Source organism: Delphinapterus leucas, chromosome 6, assembly GCF_059928025.1.
Source record: "Delphinapterus leucas isolate spDelLeu-1000000601 "Yukka" chromosome 6, BTC_Dleu_Yukka2, whole genome shotgun sequence".
Classification (NCBI taxonomy): domain Eukaryota; kingdom Metazoa; phylum Chordata; class Mammalia; order Artiodactyla; family Monodontidae; genus Delphinapterus; species Delphinapterus leucas.
The window spans coordinates 81,022,464-81,049,021 of NC_143134.1; the positions used below are offsets into that span (position 1 = coordinate 81,022,464).

The following is a 26,558-nucleotide window of genomic DNA, read 5'->3' on the forward strand; positions in this document are numbered from 1 at the left end:
AATAAGTAGAAAACTTAAACATGCCTAACAGAAAATGTATTAATTCAATGTAAAAATATTGTCTAGCCCTCTATACCTATTTATTGAGGGCCTGTTGTCAAGCATTGCCCTTGATACTAGGAATACTAAAACCTAGCTTCTTTCTTTCAAGGAAGTGGCCAGAAACATGCAATTAGAATACAAGGTACTAAGTCCTGTAAGAGCCTGCATTTGTATAGCGCAATATATTTTGAGCCTCACCTCAAAAATGTCATTTCACAGGTGAAAATATAGAACGTTAAGGCTTATGTGATTTGCTCAAAGTGGACAGGCTAGTAATTGGTGGCACTCTACCAAGAACTCGGGTAGCACACTTTCCCGGTTCATTATTCTGTACTGCCTATCTGTGACATAGTCTAGTCCAGCTCTACCCCTCTGCATGTATGAAGAGCACATGCTAAATATTGTTACATATAGCTCTAGAAATAACCTCCTTGCTTTTTGAATAAACCTAATTTAATGTTCAATTGTTTTGCAAAATGTGTCCAACACAGATACTGTATGCTTTGTTGTGGAGTTGCAGAGGTGGTAATGGATGCGTCTGAGATGATGGGTGAAGTAACTTTGTCTTCTGATTAGTCACACAACGTTCCGTACCTGCTTATACGCTAAACAGCATTTTATGCCTTATCCTTTCCTTAATGCTTGACTGCTTCATACTTGGAATCCTTTCTATCCTAGAAGTCATTTTATAATTTCTCTGCTGTTTAGATGACATTGAAACTGTGATTTTTTTACTACATAATTGAAAGGACAGAATCTGTATCACAGCTCCTTACTGGACCAGTTTATAGTGGCTAGCATCACACTAGTACCATTCCTCGATCTGGGCAGGAGGGTCTTCTGCCCAGGGCCTCATGCTTTAGAGGGTCTTGCTGAACCTTTTTTTTCAGCTGAGTTTGTCCCTACCATCTGAGGAGTTGGTGGGGCCTTGGGGACGTGCCCACCCTGAACCTGTGTGGCCTTCTAGACCATTTTCCTTGTACTCAGGAGCCCAGAATTAGTTGACCAGATGGCTGGGAACCAGCTTCCATGACTTGTGTGAGTCTCTTTCCTCATCCATCCACTGGAGGGCGAAATGCACTACTGGTATACCTACCCCTAGGCCTTGAGGGATCGCTGTAGGCATCTATGGCCCATGGATGAGCTGTAGACCAAATTACAGACACACATTGTTTTAGGGCTTTTGCATTAGCTATTCACATTGCCTGTAATATTTTCCTTGAGACATTTATATGGCTGGTTTCTTAATATTCAGGATTCTATTAAAATATCACATCTTTCAAAGAGGCCTCTCTTGACCACCTTACCTAAAATAGCCCCCTCCTCCATAATCACTCTCAACCACCTTACATTGTTTACTTTTTACACCTTTTAACACTATGAAAATCTATTATATAATCTTTTATTTATTTACATGCTTATGGTCTAACTCCCAGTGGAATGGAAACTGCCTGGAGGCAGGAAATTGGTTATTTTGCTCACTGCCATTTTGTAGCATCCAGAACAGTGCCTGCCACATAGTAGGTACTTGATATAATATTTTTGGAGTGAATAGAGAAATGAAAGAAAAGGCCTTGGTGGGGGGAATAAATTTTACTGCTTTAACTGGATGTAACCGTTTATTTTTCCCTTTCATACATCATCTTAGCAGAAATGGGGAGGAAAAAAACTAGACAACACATTAGGAAATTAAATTAGAAGTGTGCAAATAATAGTGGAATAGTTTAAGGGAATAAATATAACTTTAATTCTCTAAAAGTAAGTAATACAGTTAGAACCATAATGCCATGAGTTTTCATGATACAAAATAGAACATGATTAAATTGATGACACATTTAAAAATACAGGGTTCTCTTGGAGAAAGCCAGCTAATTATAAAATTTTAGGACAGTTAAAGTTTTTCACTGAGGCCTACATTGTCTTCTATTACCCTCTTCTAAACATATGTGCAGTATTTATTTCACAACTTTCTTCTCAGTGACCTTTCAAAATTGTATTATTCCTCATATTCCTGACTAGATGATTCTTTTAACATAAACCTCTGATGTCTGCAGTCATTAAATAGGATTCAGTGTGCCTATCTCAAGGAAGTCAAGCGAAAATTCTCCTTCAGATAAACAATAATGCTTATTTTGTTCACAAGTAGCCCTCTGAAATAAGCAGAATTCAAACAATTATGGTTTTTTTTCTTCAAAAAGAGTGATCAAATCAAATAACAATGTCAGTATTTAGTAACTCACTGATTACCAGTTAGTGAGCAAAATTTAAAGACTGTTATACCCTGAACGCATACTTTTACTAGATTCTCTGATTCTCTCAATGATTACCTCTGATTTCTTGATCAGAATTTTAGAAAACTTTTGGGATATGTTGGCTTCAGATTTTAAGGTTTGGAAGTAGCTTGTCAGTGCCAAATCGTCTCCATCAATCCCTTACTTCCAAAGGAAAAAATTACACGGCCGGTATGTACTTAACTAGTACTTCTTGTTTGTTTGTTTTCAAAGTCAGAGAAGAAAACAGAGGGGAGAAATCTCTTCATGGTCCTTTCCCCCATTTTGTCAAAGCTGATCAAAAAAGAATATGAAAGATGGAATCCCACATATTTTATTTGCTGGCGTCTGCTTCATCAAATCACGAAAGTAGTAATATATTTACTACGTTCCTTTCTAAATATTAATCGTGCATCTGCACAGAATGACTTAAGATCATCTGTCCACAGGAGCACCTATCTCACCTCTGTATTGTGTTTAACACAGACTTTTCATTCCCAGTCACATCAGAGAGTAGACCACATACATCGAGAAAAATTTCAAAGCCAGAAGAAAGAGAGTAGAGAGCATATTTAGTCTGCCTTCTATCATTTTACAGATGAAGGAAGCCCACGAAGATTTTGCAAGGTCACACAGGTGGCTGGTGGCACATCTGAGATTATAAACCAGGTTCCCCAAATTCCAGCCACGTCTCTTGGTTATTTACCCACCTTTTCTCAGTATTGGCCATGTTATAACATACTACAAAACCATCTGAGGTACTTTTTACGTACTATTTTTCTCATTATTGCTTTTAAAATATGTTGTAATTTAGGCATTTGGTCACATTTGATACCGTTGGATTACATTAATAGTAACCAATGGAACATGTTAAACTAAAGGAAATTTAAAATTGTTTGTATAGGTGACATACTCACATAGTTCAAAAGTAACAAGGTATTAAAGGGCCTACATAAAACTTTGCCCTCGTATTCCTGCATCTCAATCACCTAGTTATTTCCCCAGAAAGCAACCAGTGTTATCAGGGTTTTTTGTGTACAGCAGTTACCTCAGAGAGGTGCAAAAATTGTAGTATCTTTTGTAGACTGTTCGTACCTTCCTTTTTTTTTTCATTTTAGGCTACATCATGGAGACTATTCTCTGTCAATACATAAAGCCCACTTCATTATCTTTTATGATTGCATTGTGCTCCATTATATTGATATGTCGTTGTTTGTTTAATTAATCCCTATCAGTGTATATTCAGGTTGTTTATTACTTTCAGTTATTACTAGAAGTGCTTCAATAAATAACCTTGTATATTTACATGTGTTAATAAAAATATAGGGTAGCAGAAAGTAACACAACGTTGTAAATCAACTATACTTAAATAAAATATTTTTTGAAAATGTAGGGTAAATTTCTAAAAGTAGAATGACTTATTTTAGGAATTTTGTAGGTAATGTCCAGTTACTGTCCATAGAGTTGTATAGATTTACATTCCCATCCCCATTATATGAGGATGAGTATTTTATCATTTCTCCCTGGTAGTATGGCATCAATATTTAGAATGTTTATATCTGAAAGGTGAGATGTGAAAAGCTGTATCTTGGTGTGGTTTTAATTTGGTTTTTTGTATTTATATGCATGAGGTTAGGCATGTTTTTATATGTTTAAGAAACTTGATTTACCTTTTTGGAGATTATTGTACTCTTCTCTTTTGCCTGTTTTCCTATTGAACTTTTCTCTTACTGATTGTAGGAACTCTTTTTTTTTTAAATTTTAATTATTTATTTTTTTGGCTACATTGGGTCTTCGTTGCTGCATGTGGGCTTTTTCTAGTTGCGGCGAGCAGGGGCTAGTCTTCATTGCTGTGTGTGGGCTTCTCATTGTGGTGACTTGTTGCCGAGCACGGGCTCTAGGCACGTGGGCTTCAGTAGTTGCGGCACACGGGCTCAGTACCTGTGGCTCGTGGGTTCTAGAGCGCAGGCTCAGTAGTTGTGGCGCACGGGCTTAGTTGCTCTGTGGCATGTGGGATCTTCCCGGACCAGGGCTCAAACCCATGTCCCCTTGCATTGGCAGGTGGATTCTTAACCACTGTGCCACGAGGGAAGTCCCAGGAACTCTTTATATTTGAGGGAAGAGCCTTTGTCCCTGGTAGCAGCTATAAATGTTTCTCTAGTTTGTCTTTTACCTTGTTTATGAAGTAATTTTTGCCATGCCAAATTTATGTTTTCTGTAGTTGAATGTATCCATTTTTCCAAATCACTTTTGTGGTTTTTATTATACTTAGACAAGCATCATCCACTCTAAGGTTATTTTTCAAAATTTCCTTTGTTTCTCATGGGACTTATATGGGTTTATTTGTTTACTTTTACTTTTAAATATGATTCATTTGGAACTGATCCTGATTAAGATGTGGGAATGGTTTTAATTTTATTTTTTTCCCCGGTTGGTTCATGTTTCAACATCATTTGTAAAGTAATCTGTTTTCCCCCATTGCTTTAGGATAGCAGCCGTATCATATACTATATTCTTACATATTTTCTGTCAGTTTCTTGACTTTCCATCCCATTCCATTGATATATCAATACCTGTAGACATTTGCTATCAGTATGTGTTTCAGTTATTAGCTTTAATATATTTTAATATCTAAAGGGCTGATTTCTCCTCACTGTGGAGATACTACATATTTTTTAAATTTCAGTTTTATTGAGGTATAATTGACATATAAAACTTGACATGTTGAAGTGTACCTTGAAGTGTAGGACACTTGAAGTGTACCTCATTTTGATTTGATATATTTGATCTATTGAAAGTATCCCCCCATCTAGTTAACACATCCATCACTTCACATGTTTATCTTCTTTTTTTTTTTTGGTGGGAGCATTTAAGTTCTACTCTTAGCAAATTTCAATTATACAATATAGTGTTATTAGCTGTAGTCACCATGTTATTCATTAGATCCTCAGACCTTATTCATCTTACAGCTGTAAGTTTGTACCTTTTACCAACTTCTCCCTATTTCCCCCACCCCCAGCCCCTGGCAGCCACTTTTCTACCTTTTTTTTATGTTTTGACTTTTGTTTTTAGATTCTACATATAAGTGACACCGTGCAGTATTTGTCTTTCTTGTGATAGATACCATAATTGGTTTTCTGTTTATATTTATATGATAACTTATATAATGTAGATTCATAGGCTATAACATCCTCTTTTCTCTGATTGCTGACAAATTTCCTTCCCTGTGTGTATAGTGTCAGAAAGTTGGTAAATTCCAAAATCATGAGATATGAGTTCAGCTGAGACTGTGGGTAGGCTTCCCATAATCATCAATTAACGTGCTTTGCTTGACAAATGAAACTGATGAAAGAGAACATGTTTAGACAAAGATTCTGAAGTGGCAAATGCCCACTGTTCATGTGGACCATGTAGGCAGGTGAGCTCTGTGAGTAGAGGGAGGGGCTGTCCTTAACACCCCGTACCACACAGGTGGCTTAACTAATGGAGGCTAGATTGATTTCAGAGGTCTAAAGGTTTTTATACTCTGGCTTAAATGTAGATCCGTAATATATAGGAAATAGAACTTTTAGAAGTTAAACCAGTGAGGGAAAGCACACAGTTTTCCTTTTTTCCTGGGCTGACCATAGTTTTATGAAAATGAATTTCTAACTGGTTTTTCTTCGCACTGGGCTTCTTGGCAAGAAGTGAAATCTGTATAATGCATTATCTCTGAGCTTTTTTTTTAAGGTCTCAAGGACAGACATATGGATAATGGTTTAAAAATATAAATATGCTCTTTCCAGTCATAGAAATCTTCAGACCCAAGGGGTACTTTTCCCGCTTTCCCAAAAATGTAGGGCTATAGACTCATACTCGTAAAGCACCAAAACAAAATACATGGTATCTGACACTAAAAAAAAACAACTGTACTTTTCTTGAGTATTGCAGCCCTGTGATCAGACAGAGTGACTTATAGTCAAATGTAGATGCCAACTTGCTGTGCTATCTTCTAGCCACTGAGCCCTGTAACTAAGCATTTTTGTTTGGTAAAATTACAGAAGAGATGGTGTTTGGTGAGGTATTTTGTTCTATTTTAGTACCTATAGTTCATCTGGGAAAATGGCTGTCACTTGGTTTTCTCACATACTTATCCCATTGGTCCATTTGTGCGTGCGTGTGTGTGTGTGTGCGCGCGCGCATGCACGCACACATGTAGGGAGAAGTGCATACTTACAGTGTCATTGTAGAGACAGTTATCCACCCTACCCTATCGTAGACTTGTTCTGAGCTTAAGCCGTCTCTTTATTGAGTCCACACGAGATTTGACACCTTCTGATTTGTGAACACATATATGTTGGCAGTTCAGGATTTATGGAGGCTCTCTTAGGAAAGATCACTGCCAATATATAATTAGTTTGAAAAGCATTTGGTCTAAACAGACCTTCTTTTACCTTCTTTTACCAAGTGTGCAAATATGAACTAGTTCCATCTTACTGGGATAAGTCTTAAGAGACAGTATTATAAGGACTGTAAATGTAATTTGCATAGTCAAAATTGTCATAAATGGTCTAATTAGTATAGTGATAGATCCTGCATCACGTGTCATTCATGAAGATAATGACATTTTTATGGAGTGGAGAATTGTAGAATAATTGCTAAATATTCCTTGATAAAATTAAGTCCATCAAAGGCAAAGATTATTCTTAGTCATCTTTAAACTCCCAGTACAGTGTCTGGTATTGAATAAGCACTTACTGCATATTGAATGAATAAATGACTTTATGAAACTCATTCCTTAGAAAGATTGTTTGAAATAAAGAGATTAAAATGTTTTCTGGAAATAGACAAAATACATGCACGCTCATGCTTGCTCCTCCACTTTGATTGAGAAGGAAATTGATTTTGTTCTGTATTTTTAGAAACATGGTCACTTTAAAAATTACTCTCTTCATTTAAAAAAATTACACACATTTTTAATGCCCCATTAGTTTCAGTGTGATTTCTAAATAGCAGTCTCTTCGAGTAAAGAAAAAACAAGATCCTTATTAGCTTGCCTGACAGCTATTGTCCAATAGTTTAAAGAAATAACATGTAATACCTTTTATCCAGTGTGCACACATGTGTGCATGTGTGTGTGATGTAGAATGATTCAGTGCCACTGAGTCACTTAGTCTAGATTAATTAAAGCAGGAACAGAAAACTTTCATTTTCCAGTATATTATTTTTCATTTATTGACTTTTCTCTGTACTGATAATTTTGCTTAAATTATCTAGCAGAAAATGCACATATATGATGCTTAGCTGTGGTCCAAATCATAAAGAGATCTTATTTGGGAGGCTGTGTGATTCTGTTTGCCTTGTTAGTGATGTAACTAAGAATTCACTATTTAAATTCATCTTGCATACCAATCTTCTTGTTGAATAATATTTCCCAATATGAGAGTCACAGAAATTTATTAGTTGGGCTTTTGGCCTTAGTACCTTATTTATAGCTATGCATTTTGAGCTTGTTAATTGGTCCTTTAGTATTCCTTCTCCTCCAGTAATCTTTGAAGTAGTCAAGAGAGGTTCTGAAATCTTTACTGAATGGATGGGTATGGAATCACAGATCATAGTAGTGGACCACAAAGTCTTCCTCCCCCCCACCAGTTTTTAATTCCTTTGTGGAGAGTAGAGATACATGGTGGAAACATTTTAGAGTATTACAACTGAATTAGCTATGGCCAGAAGAAATCAAACAAAGAGAATTTAGGAACAAATGGTAGAATGCCACCGGGCTGATACTGTATCTGAGATGCTCCGTTCAAAATGAAACATGCTTATTCTTATATTGCCATAATGATTAACTGTTTTTAAAAGTACCCCCATTCATACCCATACCATTTAGGTTACAATTCTGTATTAAACTCAAAGTTCCCGGTTGCTTTTTAAAAACTAATTGTGGCTACATGTTAAGACTTTCTCAAATGTAGAGGGTTTGAATTTTGGAGCTGAGAGGGAACCTATGGCTCAGACAGTTGAGTGACTTCTCCAATTTTGTACCAGAGACAAGTCTAGGGCTTTGGTTTTCTGATTACCTGAATAGTGTGCTTTTTCCACCACTCTGTTATAGACAGCCATTTTTTAAAAAAAAATTTGTGATCCTAGAGCATTTGATCCGAGGATGATTCTCTTAATTTGATGTGTAATCCCAGACCATTTAAAATTTTTGATATAAACTGTGGCCTGTGGGCCAAATCCAGCCTCCCACCTGTTTTTATACATCAAGTTGTATTGGAACATAGTCGCACCCGTTTGTTTATGTGCTGTCTATGGTGTTGCAATGGCAGAATGAGTAGTTACAACAGAGACTGTGTGACCTGCAAAGCCAAAGATATTTATTATCTGGACCTTTAGAGAAGTTTTCTAGCCCTTGGTATAAGGTCGGGATGAATAAATTAGCTTTAAAAATTAACACTATCAATTTGCAATAAATTGGGAGTAAAATATGCTTTCTGAAAAAGCTAAAGGGGTGAGCATGTTGTTGAGAAATATGAATGATCTGTCATAAAAGACTACAAAGCCTACCTGCATTAAAGATAAAATAGAACCAGGTTTCTAGGGCATCTCTATGCTCTGGAGGTTCTAGTTGCCAGAATGAAACCTGTGACTTAAACAGAACTGACTCAAGATGGAAATGTCCCAGACTGTCACTTATGTTGTGCTAACCCTGATGGAACTTGAACACTCACCAAATGTCCTTCTTGGCAGGTGGAGTGGATCCAACAACAAGTGGTAAAAAAACGGACCAAGAGGGATTATGACTTTAGCCACGCCCAGTCCACTTACTTCAATGATCCCAAGTGGCCAAGCATGTGGTATATGGTGAGTTTGCCTGGCCTGGGGCCACGGCGTTCTGTTCTGTGTTGTGCAGGGATTGTCTGTTAGGACTGGGAGGACGCAGAAACAGTGACCAGGGACTTTTTCCTGTTTCAAGATGGAGATTGATGGCCTGTGATGTTTTCTGGATCTTTTTTGAACTTAGCTCTCTAGTTCTAAGGAGAAAGAAGGGAGTTCTGATTCTGAAGCTATTTCTGTTTGAGATCTTACTCTGTGTAGTAGCTTGGTAAGTTTGGGCGAGAAGATAGAAAAATATACTAAGGGCAGACACCCCGAGACCTAGCAATAGTTATGTTCACCTCTGTTACTCATCTACTCCACCCTGAAACCAGCCTACTTAATGGTACTGGGTCTCGGAAATCATTGAAATGACTTTGCAAGTGGGTAACAGATTCCTGACTTTAGTTGTCTAAATGTGCCTTCTCACTTTGGGTAACAATTTTTAAAACTAGACTAGGAAAAAAGCAGTTGAAAAGTATTTGACTTGTAGCTAGTTCATTGGTTCAAGCAAAAACTTTCAGTGAGGGAAATTTAACATATCGGGAACAGTGATCTAGAAATTCAGTTGATGTCGCCTCCTTTGAAAGTATATTGACACTTCTCTAGTCTTAGGATTTTATATTCATGATACCTGGGAAATTGATTAGAATATGTTACTTATTCTTAATCATGAAATTCATATGTTGCCATTTGCTCTATAATCTGCAAAAGACCTTAACTTTTCTCTTTTTTGAAAATCTTTATTGCAAATTGTTGCCAGAGCTATCTCCTCCAATCTACCTTGTTTTTTGCACTCCCTGACCCGGCTTCTCTACAAATCCATTGCATTCCACATACTTGTCTGATGCTTTTCTGCCTCCTTGCATTTCATTCCTTCTGCCCAGAGTGGCCTTTTGCCCTTCCCCACATCCTCGGTTCAGTATTGTCCATCCCTCAGAGCCCACACCCAAGGCTGACTATTTCATGTCTCCCATGTCCTCACCTGTCCGTGTTTGTCCTTCCTCTGCCACTCCTGGCATCCTTCCCTTGGCACTTTGCTTCATAGTTGTTGTAGTTTTAAATCTGCTCTGTTACTTTGGGCAGGGGGTCACTTATATCGTCCCGTCTGAGAATCTAACCTAGCACCTAGTAACACTAGGAATCTGTGTTTATTTGGACATGGGTGAATGTAGCTGGCATTTCTCCCAGTTTCCCTTTTCTTAGTCTTACCTGGAAGTGGAAGGTTGTGGAAAGATTTTGGACCCCAAACAGAATTTTACACAGAGAACTCTGTAAAAAAGAAGGAGCCATAAAGCTAAGTTCAAAGGGAGGTGGGACTCTAAACAGCATTTGAGTAGAAATCACCTGAGGGGACAGTAAGACATTTGACAGCTTATTAGCTCCAAGACCAAGAAAGAGTGAACCACAAGGGAAGGCATTAGAGGGAGTGTTGGCAGGAGCTAAGGAGCTTTGTGCTGACAAGATGATAAGGGTGTAATGGGATTAAGAGATAGGATGCAAGCAAAATCCCCCTACACCCCTGCTTATAAGGCTGGGGGGAGTGAGACCCTCTTTGCCTTACGTATCTTTTTGCAAGAAAGAACCAAATTGCCGTCTGCACATGTCCCACTGGACAGTGGAAGTGTACAGCAGCTTTCCCCTACCCTCTCACCACTCCAGCAGGGCAGGTTGGGCTGTCGTAGGAGCCATGGCCAAGGTGACGCCAAAGGTTTCAGTGCTTATAGAGTGAGATACCCTCACTCCCAGGAACCACTGCCATTTCTTTGGAAATTCTCTTTTGATGTAAGGAAAGGGTGAGAGGGAAGAGCTTCTGTTTGGCCATTTAAAATATGGGATGTTTTTCAACGCATGTTTGATGGTAATAATTCAAATAGGTAACATTCGTCGAGCACTTAGCACATGCCAGGCAATGTGCTCATACTTTATTTGTGCTAATATTTTTCTAATGTAGTGTGAACAAAAGTGTGCATTAATATTGGCCCCGTGTTATAAGGGTGAGAAATCTGAGGCTCATAAAATTTAGGCCATTTGCCTAAGATCACCCAGCCTGAGAGTGGTGGAGCAGAGTTGCCAAACCAGGCAGATTGATGGGAGTCCAGGGGATTAAAGTGGCATCCTATCCCCATCCTTCTACTATTTACAAGCACCGTCATAAGGAAGACACTACTCCAACCCTCCAGGAACTTCTAATCTATCCATGGAGAAATAGCTGAAATACAGGGCAGAATGGTGGGTTCCATGTAGGATGGGCAAAATATCTTGGGGACAACCAAAATACTTCAAAACTTCCTATTACATACATACTGTTCCCTTAATGAAAGGGGTGGGAAATAGGTTACACACCATATGTTTATCTGTCAGGAGTGGTGACAGAATAGGAGTCAGAACTTCAAATCTGCAAACATGGGTTCAAATCCCCATTATTTCACTTACTATGCCCACGATTGAATCAGTTAAACTCTCGTCAGCTATAAAATAAGAGTATCTAGCTCTTACGTATGAGTTAGCTATTGCTGCATAATAAATTACAGAGCTTAGTTTTTAAGACAGTGATCTTCTGGGTTCTGTGGGTCAGGCATTCAGACAGGGCCCAGTGGTGACGACTTCTCTGTTCTGTGATGTCTGGGGCTTCAGCTGGAAGACTCAAAGCTATGACTAGAGCTGGAGGGTCCACTTCTAAGGTGGCCTAGTCACGTGGCTGGTTCCTCTCCATGTGGGCCTCACCGTGGGGCTGCTTGAGTGTCCACCTGGCTCCATGGCTCCGTCTTCCCCCAGCGCAAGTGATTCAAGAGGTTGTGTCAAGAAGCGGTGATGTCTTTTATGATCTAAGCTCAGAAGTCGCAGTTACTTCTGTAATCTTCTCTTGGCCACATGTATGAACTCTGATTCAGTGTGTGAGGGAACTACACAAGCATGTGTATACTACTAGGAGGGGAGGATGGTTGGGAAGCTTGTTACCATAATGAAATGAAATACTGCACAGGAAGCCTTCAGCACACTACCTGACACTAGAAAACTCTCAGTAAATTATAATTGTTATTATTCTTCTCTTTTTAATTACAATACATGCTGTTTTCTTTTTATCTGTTGTTTTGATTGCTCCTAGTTGAAGGGGGGTGTGATCACATGTGCAGTGGGCATCCTTCAGAGCGCTCTGGCGACATGTCAGTGACACAGTTGGGGAAGGTGCTGATTTCCTTCTTCCTTTTTCTGAGCCCCTGGCCCTGCCGCAGTGTTTCTGAGGGCTGCTTGGTGAGCCTCCGTAGGGTCCTACCCTCAGCTCGTTAGCCTGGGCCTGGTCCTGTCAGTCTATATTTATCACAGGAGAACAGAGATTAAAGAATGGCATGAAGTGTGCCTGAGTGTCTCTTTTAATTAATTTAAAAGCTTTGCCCCTGTCACTCCCCCCCTTGGAAATGGTATGTGAAACCATCATGTCTAGCCTTGAGGCTTGGGCAGTATATTCAAGGAAAGGTATATATACAAGAGTTTGTTATGGAGATGACGGCTGTCTAATTACTCCTCTGACCTGAAACACTGTGCTCAGGCTTCCAGGAGTTGGGAGGGTCTAGGCGTAGAAACAGAGCTCGCTTCTCATTGCGCTGACAGACTCTAGCATCTCCTCTTTGTCAGCATGGTGGCAAGCACCGAGGATTTAGGAAATCGTGCTTCCTAAGAAGATCAGTAACGCAGGAGAGGAATATATAAGTGCCAATGAAAGTTTGCTGGGCCAACGACTCCTCCCTAAACGTTTCTCTGGGATCATGTGCATACACCCAGCTCCATGGGCTTTGGGTTGTAATTTTCGCTTGTAGATTTGCTTCTTCCATTAAAATGTCCTCAGTAGTTTTTACTGGATATCCAAGCTTGGGTCCCACTATCAGAGATTGTTATTTTTGGTATAGAGGAGGGCTCAGGCAGTAGGATTTCATCAGAATTCCCTGGTGATTCTAGTATGCAGCCAGGAGTCCTGAGTTATTCACTGCCCGTGTCTGTGGTAAATGCTCAATAAATGCTAATCAAATAATAGATGAATAAACTGGACATCTGTGATCATGTAGAGAAAATAATTGCTCACGTTTATTGAGTCTTTGTCAAACATTTTGCCAGACTTTCACATGTGTAATATTATCTCATTGCCAGTGTTCCAGTGAGCTGGGAACCATTATTGTCTTCATGTTACACTGAGGAATAAAGCAGAGACAAGTTAAGTAACTTGCCCAAAGTCACACTCTTTACCAGGGACAGATCCTGGTATTCAGATCCAGTCACTCTGACTCCAGAGGCTAGACTTCCAACTTCGAGTCCCTGGACCTCATACTAGCTGGCACCAGAATCACCTGGAGGGATTGCTGCCCACCCCTCTCACGCCCCCCAGCGGAGATTTGGGAATTTGCATTTCTAACAAGTTCCCAGTTGAGCTGATGCTGTTTGACTCTCAGGACTGCTTTGAGATCTCCATGCTCTATCATATTTTCAACAGGAGGTTTATGTGAACACAGCTGGCCTCCATCTTCCCATTATCAGTTGGAGGAAGAAGAGCCTTTTAAAAACTTATGAGACACTTTAAAGTGCACTCGGTCGATTTAATTTGTTCCTCTTGATCTTATACCTTTTTCTTACAAAACTTTCTATTTGAGAAGCTGGCAGCTTTAATATAAAAAGATATTTTCACTTTACTTGCACTGATTGAAAAATATCCTTGGCTTATATAGCCTTTCAAGATGTTCCACAGACAGAGGATATCTGATAGGAAAGGTTGTGAAGATTTGGCCAAGTCTTTGGGAACTCAGTGTAATAGACATGGATTTAATGTACCCAGCTGGTATAATGGACCATTTTGACCCCCTGAAGAAAATTCAGTTTGACTCTAGAGATAGCAAGCCTAAGTAAGATGCCTCCTCAAGGGTCTGGGAATGCCAAGTGAGCAAATTCAGGGAGTTAATTTTTTGTAAATTGTTACAAAATATTTAAGACATACAAAAATTTGAAAGAATACCACAAATGCAGGTCCACCCACCCCCAATCTAAGGAATAGAACGTTATGTATACAGTTGAAGCCCCTTGTGAATCCTGTCCTAATAGTGTCCCTTCATCCCTTACAGAGTTATGGCAGATGCTGCATTTGAAATACAGAGGGGGTGGGGAGGGAGTTCCCCTTTGTTGGCAGGATGTTTCTCTTTGTGGGAGGGATTATTCAATTTATAGTAGATTTTATATTTTCTGAAGTCATCCTGAAACACATTCATACATGAAATTTGTACTCAGGCTCTTGACAAAGAGTCCCAAGAAGGCAAACTGGAAATGAAACTTGGAGGAAAATATAAGTTTAATAGAATAGCTCTTTTATTCCTTTAGTCATGTAAATATTTTATTGCCTTAGGAACGTGTTTTAGCATTGTACAGTATTTCTTGTCTAACTGTTAAGAACTAATAGTGATTTTGGAGAAGCCCATAGTAAAGAACTTAAAAAAATGTTTTTTCCTGCCTTATGGAAGGCAAGCTCAATTCCAAAGAGAAAAGCAAAGAAGGCCTTGTGCAGTCTTGCTGTTTGATTCTCAGACTGTAGTTGTGAGTATGACTAGTGAGTGTTCTTAACACAGAATTTTTTGTGATGAATATTGGGTGGCCTACTTAATATGAATTTTTTAAAGCCAGGTTTTAACAAATGGGCTCACTTTTTGATGCACTACCTCAAATTTCATGAAAGCTCTCTGGGTGGTTTCTTTGAGGAAAAAAAATCATATTTGTCGATCAGCAGAGTAAAAATTAGCTGAGTTCGGCTATGCGTGTGAGGTATATCCGCCAAAAACTATGAACTAGCTAGGATAGTAATTGTGAAAAATGATTGTAAGCCACATGGTTCTTTCTCAGCCAACTGGATGGTATTCAGTTCTCCAAGAGTGTGAGGCATTGCTGTTTCTGTGGTTGGCACACATTTTCCTAATGACTTATACTGTCACTTGACTCTAATAAAATCTGGTGGAGTTTGGGGCATTATTGTCCTGGCAGCTTGGAAATCATCCTTTTACAACACCCCATTTAGCTGTTTTAATTGAAAATGCAACATGGTGTAAATCTGCAACCATGTGGCCCGTCTTGACGTAAGTAGGAGGGCTTCCGAGAAAGGACGGACTCCAGCCAAGCAGCAGGTGATTTCCTGGTAGGAGCTACTGGGGGTTGAGATGTGGTTTTGGTGGACCAGTGTTTGCTTCGAACTAGCTCTGTGTCCTGTGGAAAGGTATTTTAGCGCTCTCAACCTTAGCTCATCTGAAAAAATGAGGAATCTGGACTAGATGCTTTCTTGAGTTCATTCCTCCTTGAACCTCCTCTAGGTCCACATGGCAAGTTGAACTGGAGAGTACGTCTTAGAGAGACACATACCACCAGTAGGCCCAGGTCTTGAGTTCCAGCTCAGACCCACCCCGTGAGTTCCTGACTGTTGTATCCCATGCTTTTGTTTCATTACTACTTCAGTCTCAGTGTGTCCCCTTGTTGGGGTCCCCAAGGCCACCCCCAGATTTGGTGATTCACTGGGAGGAGTCACATGATTCAGCATAGAGTCATACAGCTATGATTTATTTCAGTGAAAGGATACAGTGCGAAATCAGCAAAATGAAAAGCCACATGGGGTGGAGTTCAGGGGAAAGCAAGCTGAAGCTTCTAAGAGACTTCTCTCAGTGGAGTCACACACACTTAATTCCTCCAGCATGAATTGTGACAACGTTTGTGAAATGTTGTCTACCAGGGAGCTCGTGAGGGACTTGGTGCTCAGGGTTTTCACTGGGGGTTGGTCGTGTAGGTACCCAGTGCCTTCCATGTACCCGAATTCCATACTCTGAGAGGCGTTCAGCACAAACCGTATTGTTTGTGTAACCAGTGTAGACACAGTGAGACATACTTATGAAGAAATGCTGAGAACCCTCCCCAAACCCAAGTTCCCAGATGCCCGCCAAGTGTATCTGGGGAGTCAAACGCATGAGTGCCTGAGATGGAATAATGCTCCTCCTTTATTAAAACTTTGTGTTCACTGAATGAATAAATTAACACCAAAGAAAAATACTCATAAGTGATAATTCCAAGAAAAGGCAAACCTGAATCCTAAGTGTAAGTCCATATTTGTTTTACAGCCCGGAAAATCCCAACTGAATGAAAGTTCCTATGAGGCAAATGTTCATTCATGTATGCAATCATTCATTCATTCATAGTTAGCAGAGATTTATTTTTTCCCAGTCCTTAAAATGTCTTTGACACCAAGGATAAAATAGTAAAAGGTGCTTTCTTTTTTATTTTATTTTATTTTTTTACATCTTTATTGGAGTACAATTGCTTTACAATGGTGTGTTAGTTTCTGCTTCATAACAAAGTGAATCAGTTATACATATACGTATGTCCCCATATCTCTTCCCTCTTGCATCTCCCTCCCTCCCACCCTCCCTATCCCACCTCTGTAGGTGGTCACAAAGCACCGAGCTGATCTCCCTGTGCTATGCGGCTGCTTCCCACTAGCTATCTATTTTACATTTGGTGGTGTACATATAAGCCCATGCCACTCTCTCACTTTGTCCCAGCTTACCCTTCCCCCTCCCCGTGTGCTCAAGTCCATTCTCTACATCTGCGTCTTTACTCCTGTCCTGCCCCTAGGTTCTTCAGAACCACTTTTTTTAGATTCCATATATATGTGTTAGCATATGGTATTTGTTTTTCTTTTTCTGACTTCACTCTGTATGACAGACTCTAGGTCCATCCACCTCACTACGAATAACTCAATTTCGTTTCTTTTTATGGCTGAGTAATATTCCATTGTATATATGTGCCACGTCTTCTTTATCCATTCATCTGTCGATGGACACTTAGGTTGCTTCCATGTCCTGGCTATTGTAAATAGAGCTGCAGTGAACATTGTGGTGCATGACTCTTTTTGAATTATGGTTTTCTCAGGGTATATGCCCAGTAGTGGGATTGCTGGGTCGTATGGTAGTTCTAGCTTTAGTTTTTTAAGGAACCTCCATACTGTTCTCCATAGTGGCTGTATCAATTGACATTCCCTAGACGGTGCTTTCTTTAATGAAGCGTAAGTGGAGCATTTTATGGGCAGAGGTTAGGGTAGTTATAGTCAGTTTGTCTGCTCAGTTGATGGTAGTCCACTGAGGGTACCACTAGCAGAACCCTAATTGGAACTTGCTGATCAACTCACGATGATGGTGATGATTTCATGTGATTTCATTACCCCATGTGAGGTTTGTGATGGAAGTCAGTATATTAGAGGCATTAAGTTAACCTATAATTAACTAGTCAAAGTGCTTCTAAGAGGCCAGTAAAAAATCACTTCAGATAATATTCATTCTTGCCTGGTGCAAATTATTACGACCTTTATTAATTTCCTTGAGCAAGACATAACTTATTCCATACTGGTAGTTTATCTTCTCAGCTTTACTTTCAAAGAGTAAAAGTATGTCTGTATTCTGGCCCTTTGGGTCTGACTTTAGCATGATGAAGGGTCTGTTAACATAAAATTGTTCTCATCAAGCTTTTAGTGATTTTTCTTTAATTAGTAACGCATTTTCTGCTGGAGAGCAGATAGCATTGACCATTGAACTCACTTAATCTGTGGTTGTCTTCTTAACGTGTTGATTCAAGTTCTTTTATCAAAGTTTCTCTGAATTCCTCATTTCTTATTTACTTTTCACCCAGTATTGGGATTAGTTGTAGCGATCAAGGCACATTTTTGGTTGATTTTAACAGATTTCTCTGCCAGTGAGTAGGGTTCTCTTAGTAAGCGCTCCATAAATGTTTATGGATATGAAGTGAGGAGCGAGTTGGTCATTGAGACCAAATTCACAGAACTGAGTTTGGCTTTTCCTGAAAGGTGATGGTGCCTTCAAGTGTCCTGTGTTGAGAATTCAGTTCTAAAGTTATCTGAGAGGAAGGTGTCTGGAATGCCATTTTTTCCTTAATTTTGGTTGGCAGTGAACTTAGCTGGGAAGTTAATGGAGTAAGAGCAATAATTCTTAGCAATCCAGTGATGAGAAGAATCAGAAGAAAATGCCTAAATTGCCCAGGGAGGAGAAAGTAATAATCATTTTCAAATAGAATACACATGCACCTCAATGTGATTTTTCCAGTTTCTCAAATGTTAAAAAAAAAAAAAAAAATCCTTGGTAGACAATCTCAGCCTTGGGTATGGGGTTCTAGGCTAGCGATAGGTAATCTAATGTGCAAATGGTATGGGCACCAAGAGCTGCTCCATACCAGATGCAATCAAATTATACTGAGGCAAGTAGAATAAAACTATAAATTCCAGAAATAGGATTTGATTACTTAATTGCATAGGTCAGAATCAAATTGGGTTCATAATACAAAGATGCTATTCTTTATGGTAGACGATGTGGACAAAGTACAAAATGCATTTACTGATTATTCTTCCCTTGATTAAAAGGAGGAGAACCCGATAAGAAGCCTGATTTCTTCCTTTATTCTAGGAAAAAAAGAAAAACTAGTCTGTTTAGATGGTGTCTATTCAAATATTTGGTACAAAACTTACAGAATAATCTTAAAGACTGCTTGGGAGAAATGTAGCTTTGTGGGGCTTTCTTTTCTGTTTTAGTTTTCTGGTGAGGTGAATTGCGTCTCTTGGTAAAAAGCCTACCAGGATAGAAGTTCTGATCCAGACATACCAAATTAGCATGTCTGAAGCAAAGAAAAGAAAATTATGCCCAGGTAGCATAAGACTGTGTTCTCCTAATGACCTCTTTGCGTGGTTTCCTGAAATTTAGTTAAATTAGTGTCTTAAAAACTTGATGTTTGGGTTTGTTACCTAGCGATAGAGAAATCATCCTTATCTTTTAGTGAACTTAAAGAAATTCGGCAGGACTCTTAGCAGTAGTAGGTTAAACATAGCAGGTATACATATTTTTTAAATGTCATTCCTATTCTGTAGAAATGTTTTATATGCCCATTCTCATTTTGCTTTTATGCCTGTGCTCCGTAGCCCAGGCCCTTCTGCTTCCCATCCATGGACTGTCCAGAAGAACATGCTGTGTATGTTTCTGCAGTTAGTACCTTGAATGTGGTCTTTAAGAAGATACTGGAAAAAAAAAAAGAAAACCCTCAAATACCACCAGATTGGGATGGGCCTGAAAAATAACTTAATTGAAGCCCTCAGCTCATGCGCAATACCCACCCTGTATATTTTCAGTCACCAGAAATATACGCTACTCAGACAGCCCTTTCTTTCCATAATGAGCAATTCAGCCCCAAAACACTTCCATGCAGTTTATCAGAAACTTGTATCCCTGTCACTCCACACACACCCGATGGTCTGGATTCCAGGTTGTGTATCACATCTGATCCCTATTTCACCAGCTTTCACTACAAATATTACAGAAAAGCAGGACTAGAAACATTTATAATTGTGGGAGTTTGTCCAAGAAAATGAAAGATTAAGGAGATCCGTAATGATCAAACGTGATACACTCTGGACGAGTAAAAGAAATGTGCAGTGAGCAAATCATTTAAACTAGTCATACACACTAATGAACAGTGAATTAGTTCTATCCTCCCAGGACTTAAGAACTAGGAGTTACCATAGAACGCTCAATAAAAGCATTAATTCAATGTGTAACAGGAGGGAAAATGTAGGAAAGCAACAGGGAATGTAATTCCCACAGAAAAAAGTAAATTGATAATTATTTTATTTGTTCAGCAACATGTATTGAACTCCTCTTCCGTATCAGGCATAATTCAACCTGCTGGGGATACCTTTGGGACAAAGTGATTTCAAAGGAGAGTGAGTAAGAGGTAACTGAAGTGCACAGAGCATCATGAGGCTCAGGAAAGGAGGTCACCCCACCCCAACAGAAATCTTGGTATGGGTGAGCATCTTTGTCATGCAGGTTCCTTGGCAGAGTGAGTGAAGGCAGCTGTTGAGAAGCCCTCACCAGAGAGCCTTAAAGAAGAGATAGCTGGCTTGCCACCTTAGCAAGGGCAACGTGCAGTGTCTGTGGACAAGGCGGTGGGTAGTCTGTAGGCGCTGGCTTGGCTTCCTCTTGGGCCCTGGTGTGCCTAGATGGCAACTGCCTCTCCCTGGATCATCTTGAAATCTGTCATTATCTCGAGCTCTATGCTTTGTGCCCTAACATTTTGATTATTTTTTTTTAAATTTTGACTGTAATGTTTTACCCCCAGTGTTTTGTTTTGATAAATATGAAATCTATAGACAAATGGAAAGAATAGTAGGAACATATACACATTCCATTCACCTGGATTTAACCAAAAATTAATATTCTCTCTCTCTGTGCACACACACACTTTTTCCCCCTGAATTTTGAAAAGTTGCAGACATGGTAAAAATACACCCCTAAATATTTCAGGATGCCTCTCCTAAGAATGGTATTTTTCTATATAACCAAGGTACCATTCTCACTTCTAAGAAAGTTGACAGTGATCTTATCCAATTTACTGTCCATATTCAGATTTCCCCAGTGGTCACAAAAATATTTTTAATAGATCTGTGCCTTTTGATCCAGAACCTAGAATCGTACATTGACATTATTTGTTCTATCCTTTTATCGCCTTTAATTTGGAAGAGCTGCCCTACTGGGGGTGGGGAGTGGTGAGGAGTGGTCTTTCCTGTTGATGATTTTGATGTGTCCAGGTTGGTAGTTTGTAAAATAACTCACACTTTGTTATTTGAGTGTTTGTTTGATGGTTTTTCAGGACTTTAGAGGGATAAAACATTTTTGGTGTGAAAACTACCCAGAAGAGATGATACCTTTTTCAGTGATTCATATTAGGAGGTAGAATGTTAGAAGTTTCATTTTTGGTGATGTTAAATTTATTTCTTTGGTTGGTTCAGGCATCTGCTAGATTTCTCCATTGTAAAGGTACATTTTAGTTCTCTAATTAAGAGGAAATTTGAGCGGTAGTAGTTTGAGACTTGTGAACTACCTTGTTTCCTGTCAACTTTTCCCCAAGATTTTAGCTCCTATTGATGATGTCCGCCTCAGTTAATCATTAGATCAGTGGCCACAAGATGATGATTCTCTAATTCTGTAATCCCTTCTTCACTCCGCTTACCTTTTTAATACCATTATGAGTTCATGTACTCTTTTAAAATGGAATGATTCATTGCTGACATTATTTGTTTTTTGGTTCTTAAATTGTCCCGTTTGGTTAGTGGGTAACTTTTCAAGTTGACTGAAGAGCCCTTTTGAGAAGACCCCAATCAGTTTTTTAGTGCTTAGTGCTTTCTCCTTTATGGCACAGCAAAATGTTCACCTTGTGTTCTCTCTGCCTCAGACCTAGAAGTAGCCATTTCTCCAAGTAGATGGTTTCTTTTATTGAGGAATGTTACTTAAAAGTCAAGAGCCTGGTGGTAAGGGTGTCCTTGGTTGTAGGCTCTTTTTCAGTGGACAGAGCTGAGGGATGTATATGTAGAATTCCTAGTGTTACCTTCAATTCTAATTCTAGAGCATGGCTTCTTCTTCTTCTTAGCCCATTTCATATTTCTCTCCCCTCCCCGCCTCGGTGAGAACCATGGTTCTCATCAATATCAACAAATGTACTACTGCACACACAAAAACCTATTGGAATTACTACAATACCACCGACAACCACAAACCTACTTATGTAGAATTCAAGATTTCTTTTTATTCTTAGAACATATCCCACTGAGGCAATACAGTCACACTACTTGAGTCAAAAGTTGCTTTAATAAATGCTTTTTTCCTCTATGATTATGTCATTATTTAGATACAGTTAGATAGTTCTGTTCAGTTTTAGAACTCCCTCCCCCATCATTATATGTTTAATTTTATTACTTTTATTTTGGAATACTTAAAACATATATATCCAAGGGAGATACAGAGAATACTATAACTGCATTTTTCCATTTTGCTTTTATCACTTAGTATACCTGAAAATCACTCCATGTTAGTTCCTGGAGATCCTTATTCTTTTTTTTACAGCTGTGTTATGGTAGACTTACCATAATTTATTTGACTAGACATTGATGAATGTACAGTTAGGTTGTTTTCAATATTTTGCTTTTACAAATAACTCCGTACTGAGTAGCCTTGTGCATACGTTTTTGTGTTGTTGGAGGTGTATTTTCAGAGTAAATTCCTAGCTGTGGGATTGCTCAGTCAAAAGGTAGAAGCAAATATAGTTTTAATATTAGATCTTGCCTGAACCCCCTCAGAGGGGTCTAGGACAGTTTACATTTCCATCAGCCGTGTTTGAGAGGACCTGCTCCCTTCACCTTGCCCTGTTGGCAGTTGCTGCATTTTGGCAAGTTTGATAGGTGAGAAACCGTATTTCTGTGTATTTTAGCTGGTGTCAGAATCACAATGCCTGCTTTTACATCTTTGCATTACCATAACCCTTTATTCTTGGACATTTGAATTACTCTGTTTTAGGAGTTTGATTCTGCCTTGTGAGCCAGTTTTAATGCATTTTTCTTTCAGTGGAGACTTTTGAGCTTACTTACACTTATAGATATAACCAAAAAGTCTGAACTCTGTCATATTATTGTCATATTGTCCTATTATGATAGATATGATTTGTATTGTGTTATTTTTACTGTGTTTCATTACGTGGTTTTTGCTCTTTTAAAATAATTTCTTTTGGCTTTGGGGAGGGTTTATATTATAATATATAATATAAAATATAATAAAATAAATATAAAATATATAAAATAATATTTTAGTGATTGTTAAAAATAACTTACATCTCAGTTCTCTTTTTTCACTTAGGCTTCTATATTTGGTTTACCAAGTTTAAACCATGTCCTTTAACTCTTAAATCTCTGACTGTTCATTAGCTTATTCTATTTTAACATTTCTACTTTTACTGCCCCCCCCAGTTTAAGTTCATTATTCCTACTTTGTCAGAACACATAGCATGTACTTACTCTTCTTCCATCCTTGTTTCCACCTTTGTTTTTATTCCTAGATTGACTTAGATTTACTCATTTTATCCTTAGGTATATATTTAACTATATTTCACGCATACCCTCAGTTATTTTGCAAGTCAGATCTTGATTGGATAAAGCACATCCTCTGCTAGACTACCTAGGACGGGATTGCAAGAACAGTATTCCCTGAGTTCTTAACTGTATAACTGTATAGGCTTGGAACTTGAAGAATACCTTGGTGGTTGATTTTTCTTTGCTTGCAAGTAACTTTTTTTTTTTTTTTTTGATCTAGAGGCCCAGGAGATATTTTTCTTTAAAACGTACTATTAAAAATTAGACAGTTATAAGCATATTAGATCTTCTTTGCCTATTTATTAGTTATTTGCTCTCGGATCCTTTTGACTTCTACTTTGTTTTTGTTCTTTTCATACATTTATGTCTTTCCTCAGTGCTCCTGATTATATTTCCAGTTGAATCAGTTCTCTCTTGGACATTTTGTAATTCTCTTTTTACTTCTAATATAATTTGGTCTTTGATTTATTTCCAAGATTTAGTCAACTCTAGTTTCACATCTTTCTGTTTTTTTCTGTCCGTATATGTTTTAAAATGTTTTATTTGCGCTCTAGTTTCATATCTGCAGATTCTATTTTAGTGTGTTTCATTTCGATTCAGGTGTGGTGCTACAGTTCTGTTGCAGGTTTTTGAGCAGAATTTCTATAAACTGGAATATTTTGATTCACTTTGTATTTTCTACCTGTAGAAACAATGAATGGATGTTTGTCTGCTGGTTTCCATTCACTTTGAAATGTTGTATTTTCTTAGACTGTTAGTAGCAGTTGTTTGTAGAAAGCTGTGGGAGTTTGGATGACTTGCTCATAAGTTCCATAGTTCAACAGTATGCTCGTTTTTGTTTGTTTTTTTTTGCGGTACGCGGGCCTCTCACTGTTGTGGCCTCTCCCGCTGAGGAGCACAGGCTCCGGATGCGCAGGCTCAGCGGCCATGGCTCACGGGCCCAGCCGCTCCGCGGCATGTGGGATCCTCCCGGACCGGGGCACGAACCCGTGTGCCCTGCATCGGCAGGCGGACTCTCAACCACTGCACCACCAGGGAAGCCCTATGCTCATATTTTGGTACAGTAATGTTTATTTGTTTTGATCAGTGTTTTTGGAGGGAGTTGAAGGAGGGTAGTTTGTCTTCTGATTTTGTGATTCTATTTTTATTTTTTTTCTTTATTTCTATTTTTCATCTCTTTCTTACCTCTCTCCATCACTTTGTCAAGGAGTGCTCCTTCCAAGTTGCCCCTTTTCCCGCAGAATCTCTGTTCCTTTGCACTATGTAGTTATTTTATCTGTTCTATCACCACTGGGATTCTGCTCCCTCTTTACTTCTGCTCAGGCTCCACCTGACTTCTTTCTCTGGCGTCATCTCCAGAGCTGATTCTGTGGGATTAGAGTGTTTTTCTCCTATTAATGTGTAATTTGAGGTTTATATTCTTTTTCTCCTAGTTACGATGTAGATATGTGTTATCAGTATTTTAATATTTTCTTCTATTTTGAGCTATATGTGTTTTTTGAAGAAATTGAAATTTAGGTGGTTTTCGGTACCGTATTGGAACCAGGATTAGATACTTGATAATTAGATAGGAAGGACCACAGATGCTTGGAAAACTGTGTTCTAAAATATGTATGTAGTCCTGGTGTGTCTGTGGAAAGCTGCAACATTCATGTTGAATTTAATTGTGTTAACATTACTGCTTTCATTAGTGAATGGGGAAAAAAATGTGACTTGGGTTACAATAGCAGTGTTCCAGTTTACCCTGAATATGCCATTATAAGAGTTACTATAAAGAGAGTTCAGCGACCATACCCTATAAATGAAGATGTGCCACTGTGTTTGTATAACTACTTTTCTGGAATTACTCTTTTTCTCTAGCAGAAGGAACTCTGTAGGATGCTATTAAAGCAAGTTGTTTGGTTAGATTCTTTAAAGGATTCAACATTTTTTATTAATAAGAAAAACATTCGCAGTTACGCTTGCTGGTGTAGGATACAAATGACTTGGTTTTCTTGCTCATTATACTTCAGGCTCTGGAGAGAATCTCGCTAGGTCGAAGAGGCTGTCTTCTCTGTAGGTTCCTTTATTGAGTAGCTAGCTAATCACATGTATTATGGAATCCTTCATCTTTTTTGAAGCATCTACACTTGCCACAGGAGAAGAAGCACTAGACATAGTATTGGCCAGTCCAAGCAAAATGTTTCCTTGTCCTTTCCATCCACTTTGTAGATTTTATACTCGTTTACATCTTCAAGTGGACAATGAAAGCAAAGATGTCAGGGAGATTCAGACAATCATTTTTACTCAGTCTAGAAGGAACAATATTAAAGCAGGCTTTTTAGTAGCTATCTGAGATTGATTTGGCTGGTTGTCGGAGGTGAGATTGTTTTTGCTTTGCAATATAGATTTATTTTTCTGTGGATGCGTCACAGTAATAGCATATTTCACATTCTTTATCGTTAGGGATTTTTTTGTCTTAGAAAATGTTTTGGTTTAAAATTTTTATTTGAAATGTGAAAATATTTTTTGTTTTACTTTTTAAATGGCAATAGGTCTGGAATCTCAATTTTGCCCTAATTTGCTTTTCTGAGGCTGGGATTTATTGCCTTATGCCTATAAACATCTTTTTTCAGAACAAAGTTTCTGTGTTCATTGAATAAAAGCCTGCTTAATAGTAGTAAAATTGTGAAGAACTCAAGGTATAAGTTTAATAACACATTTCCCTTGTCATTGTCCAAGGTCTCTTCTTTATTTCCTTTATAATTATTACCATAATCTCTAACTATATTGTTTGTCTCATTTGTCTATTTATTATTTATGTACTCCAACTTGAATGTAAACTTTGTGAAGGCCAGACTAAGTATTTTCTCGTTCCCTGATGTAGGCTCAAAATCTAGAAAGCATATAATTAGCATTGGAAAATTAAAAACAAACTAATAAAACATAAGTGAATGAATGAAATGTTTTGACAATTAACAGATGTAGAGAAATGGTAATGGAACTGATATTCCTCTAGCTGTTATGGGATAGAAATCATTATATAACAGATACACGTTGTTCAGAAGGACTTGCAGATAACTCAACTGGGGCAAGTATGCATTAATAACTGAATCTTACACAGAAGGGTGAAAATTCTCCAGCTGTTCATGTGAATGAAGAAGCCATCTTAAACCTCCATGTCAGTCAAGCCTTCAGATGCATCTAGCCCCGGTGGACAACTGACTGTGACTACATGGGAGGCCCCAAAGGAGAACCACCCAGCTGAGCCCTGCCAACCCATAGAACTATGAGCCATAATAATAATTTTTTTTCAGACGTTAAGCTTTGGGGTCGTTCATTTGTACTATAATAGGAAAAAGAAAAAGTTGATAGTATAAACCACATTTATTGATACTAAGGAATTTCTCTCTTTTTCT

The 26,558-nt window shown here is 38.5% G+C and overlaps 1 protein-coding gene across 1 annotated transcript in view; it reads left to right on the plus strand.

The window, feature by feature from the left end:
- PCSK5 (proprotein convertase subtilisin/kexin type 5) overlaps positions 1-26,558 on the plus strand; it is a 316,119-nt gene that overhangs the window by 71,046 nt on the left and 218,515 nt on the right. The window contains exon 3 of the mRNA XM_022573484.3: positions 9,045-9,158. Within this exon, the coding sequence (XP_022429192.1) occupies positions 9,045-9,158 (114 nt within the window). The remainder of the gene's footprint in view (positions 1-9,044; positions 9,159-26,558) is intronic.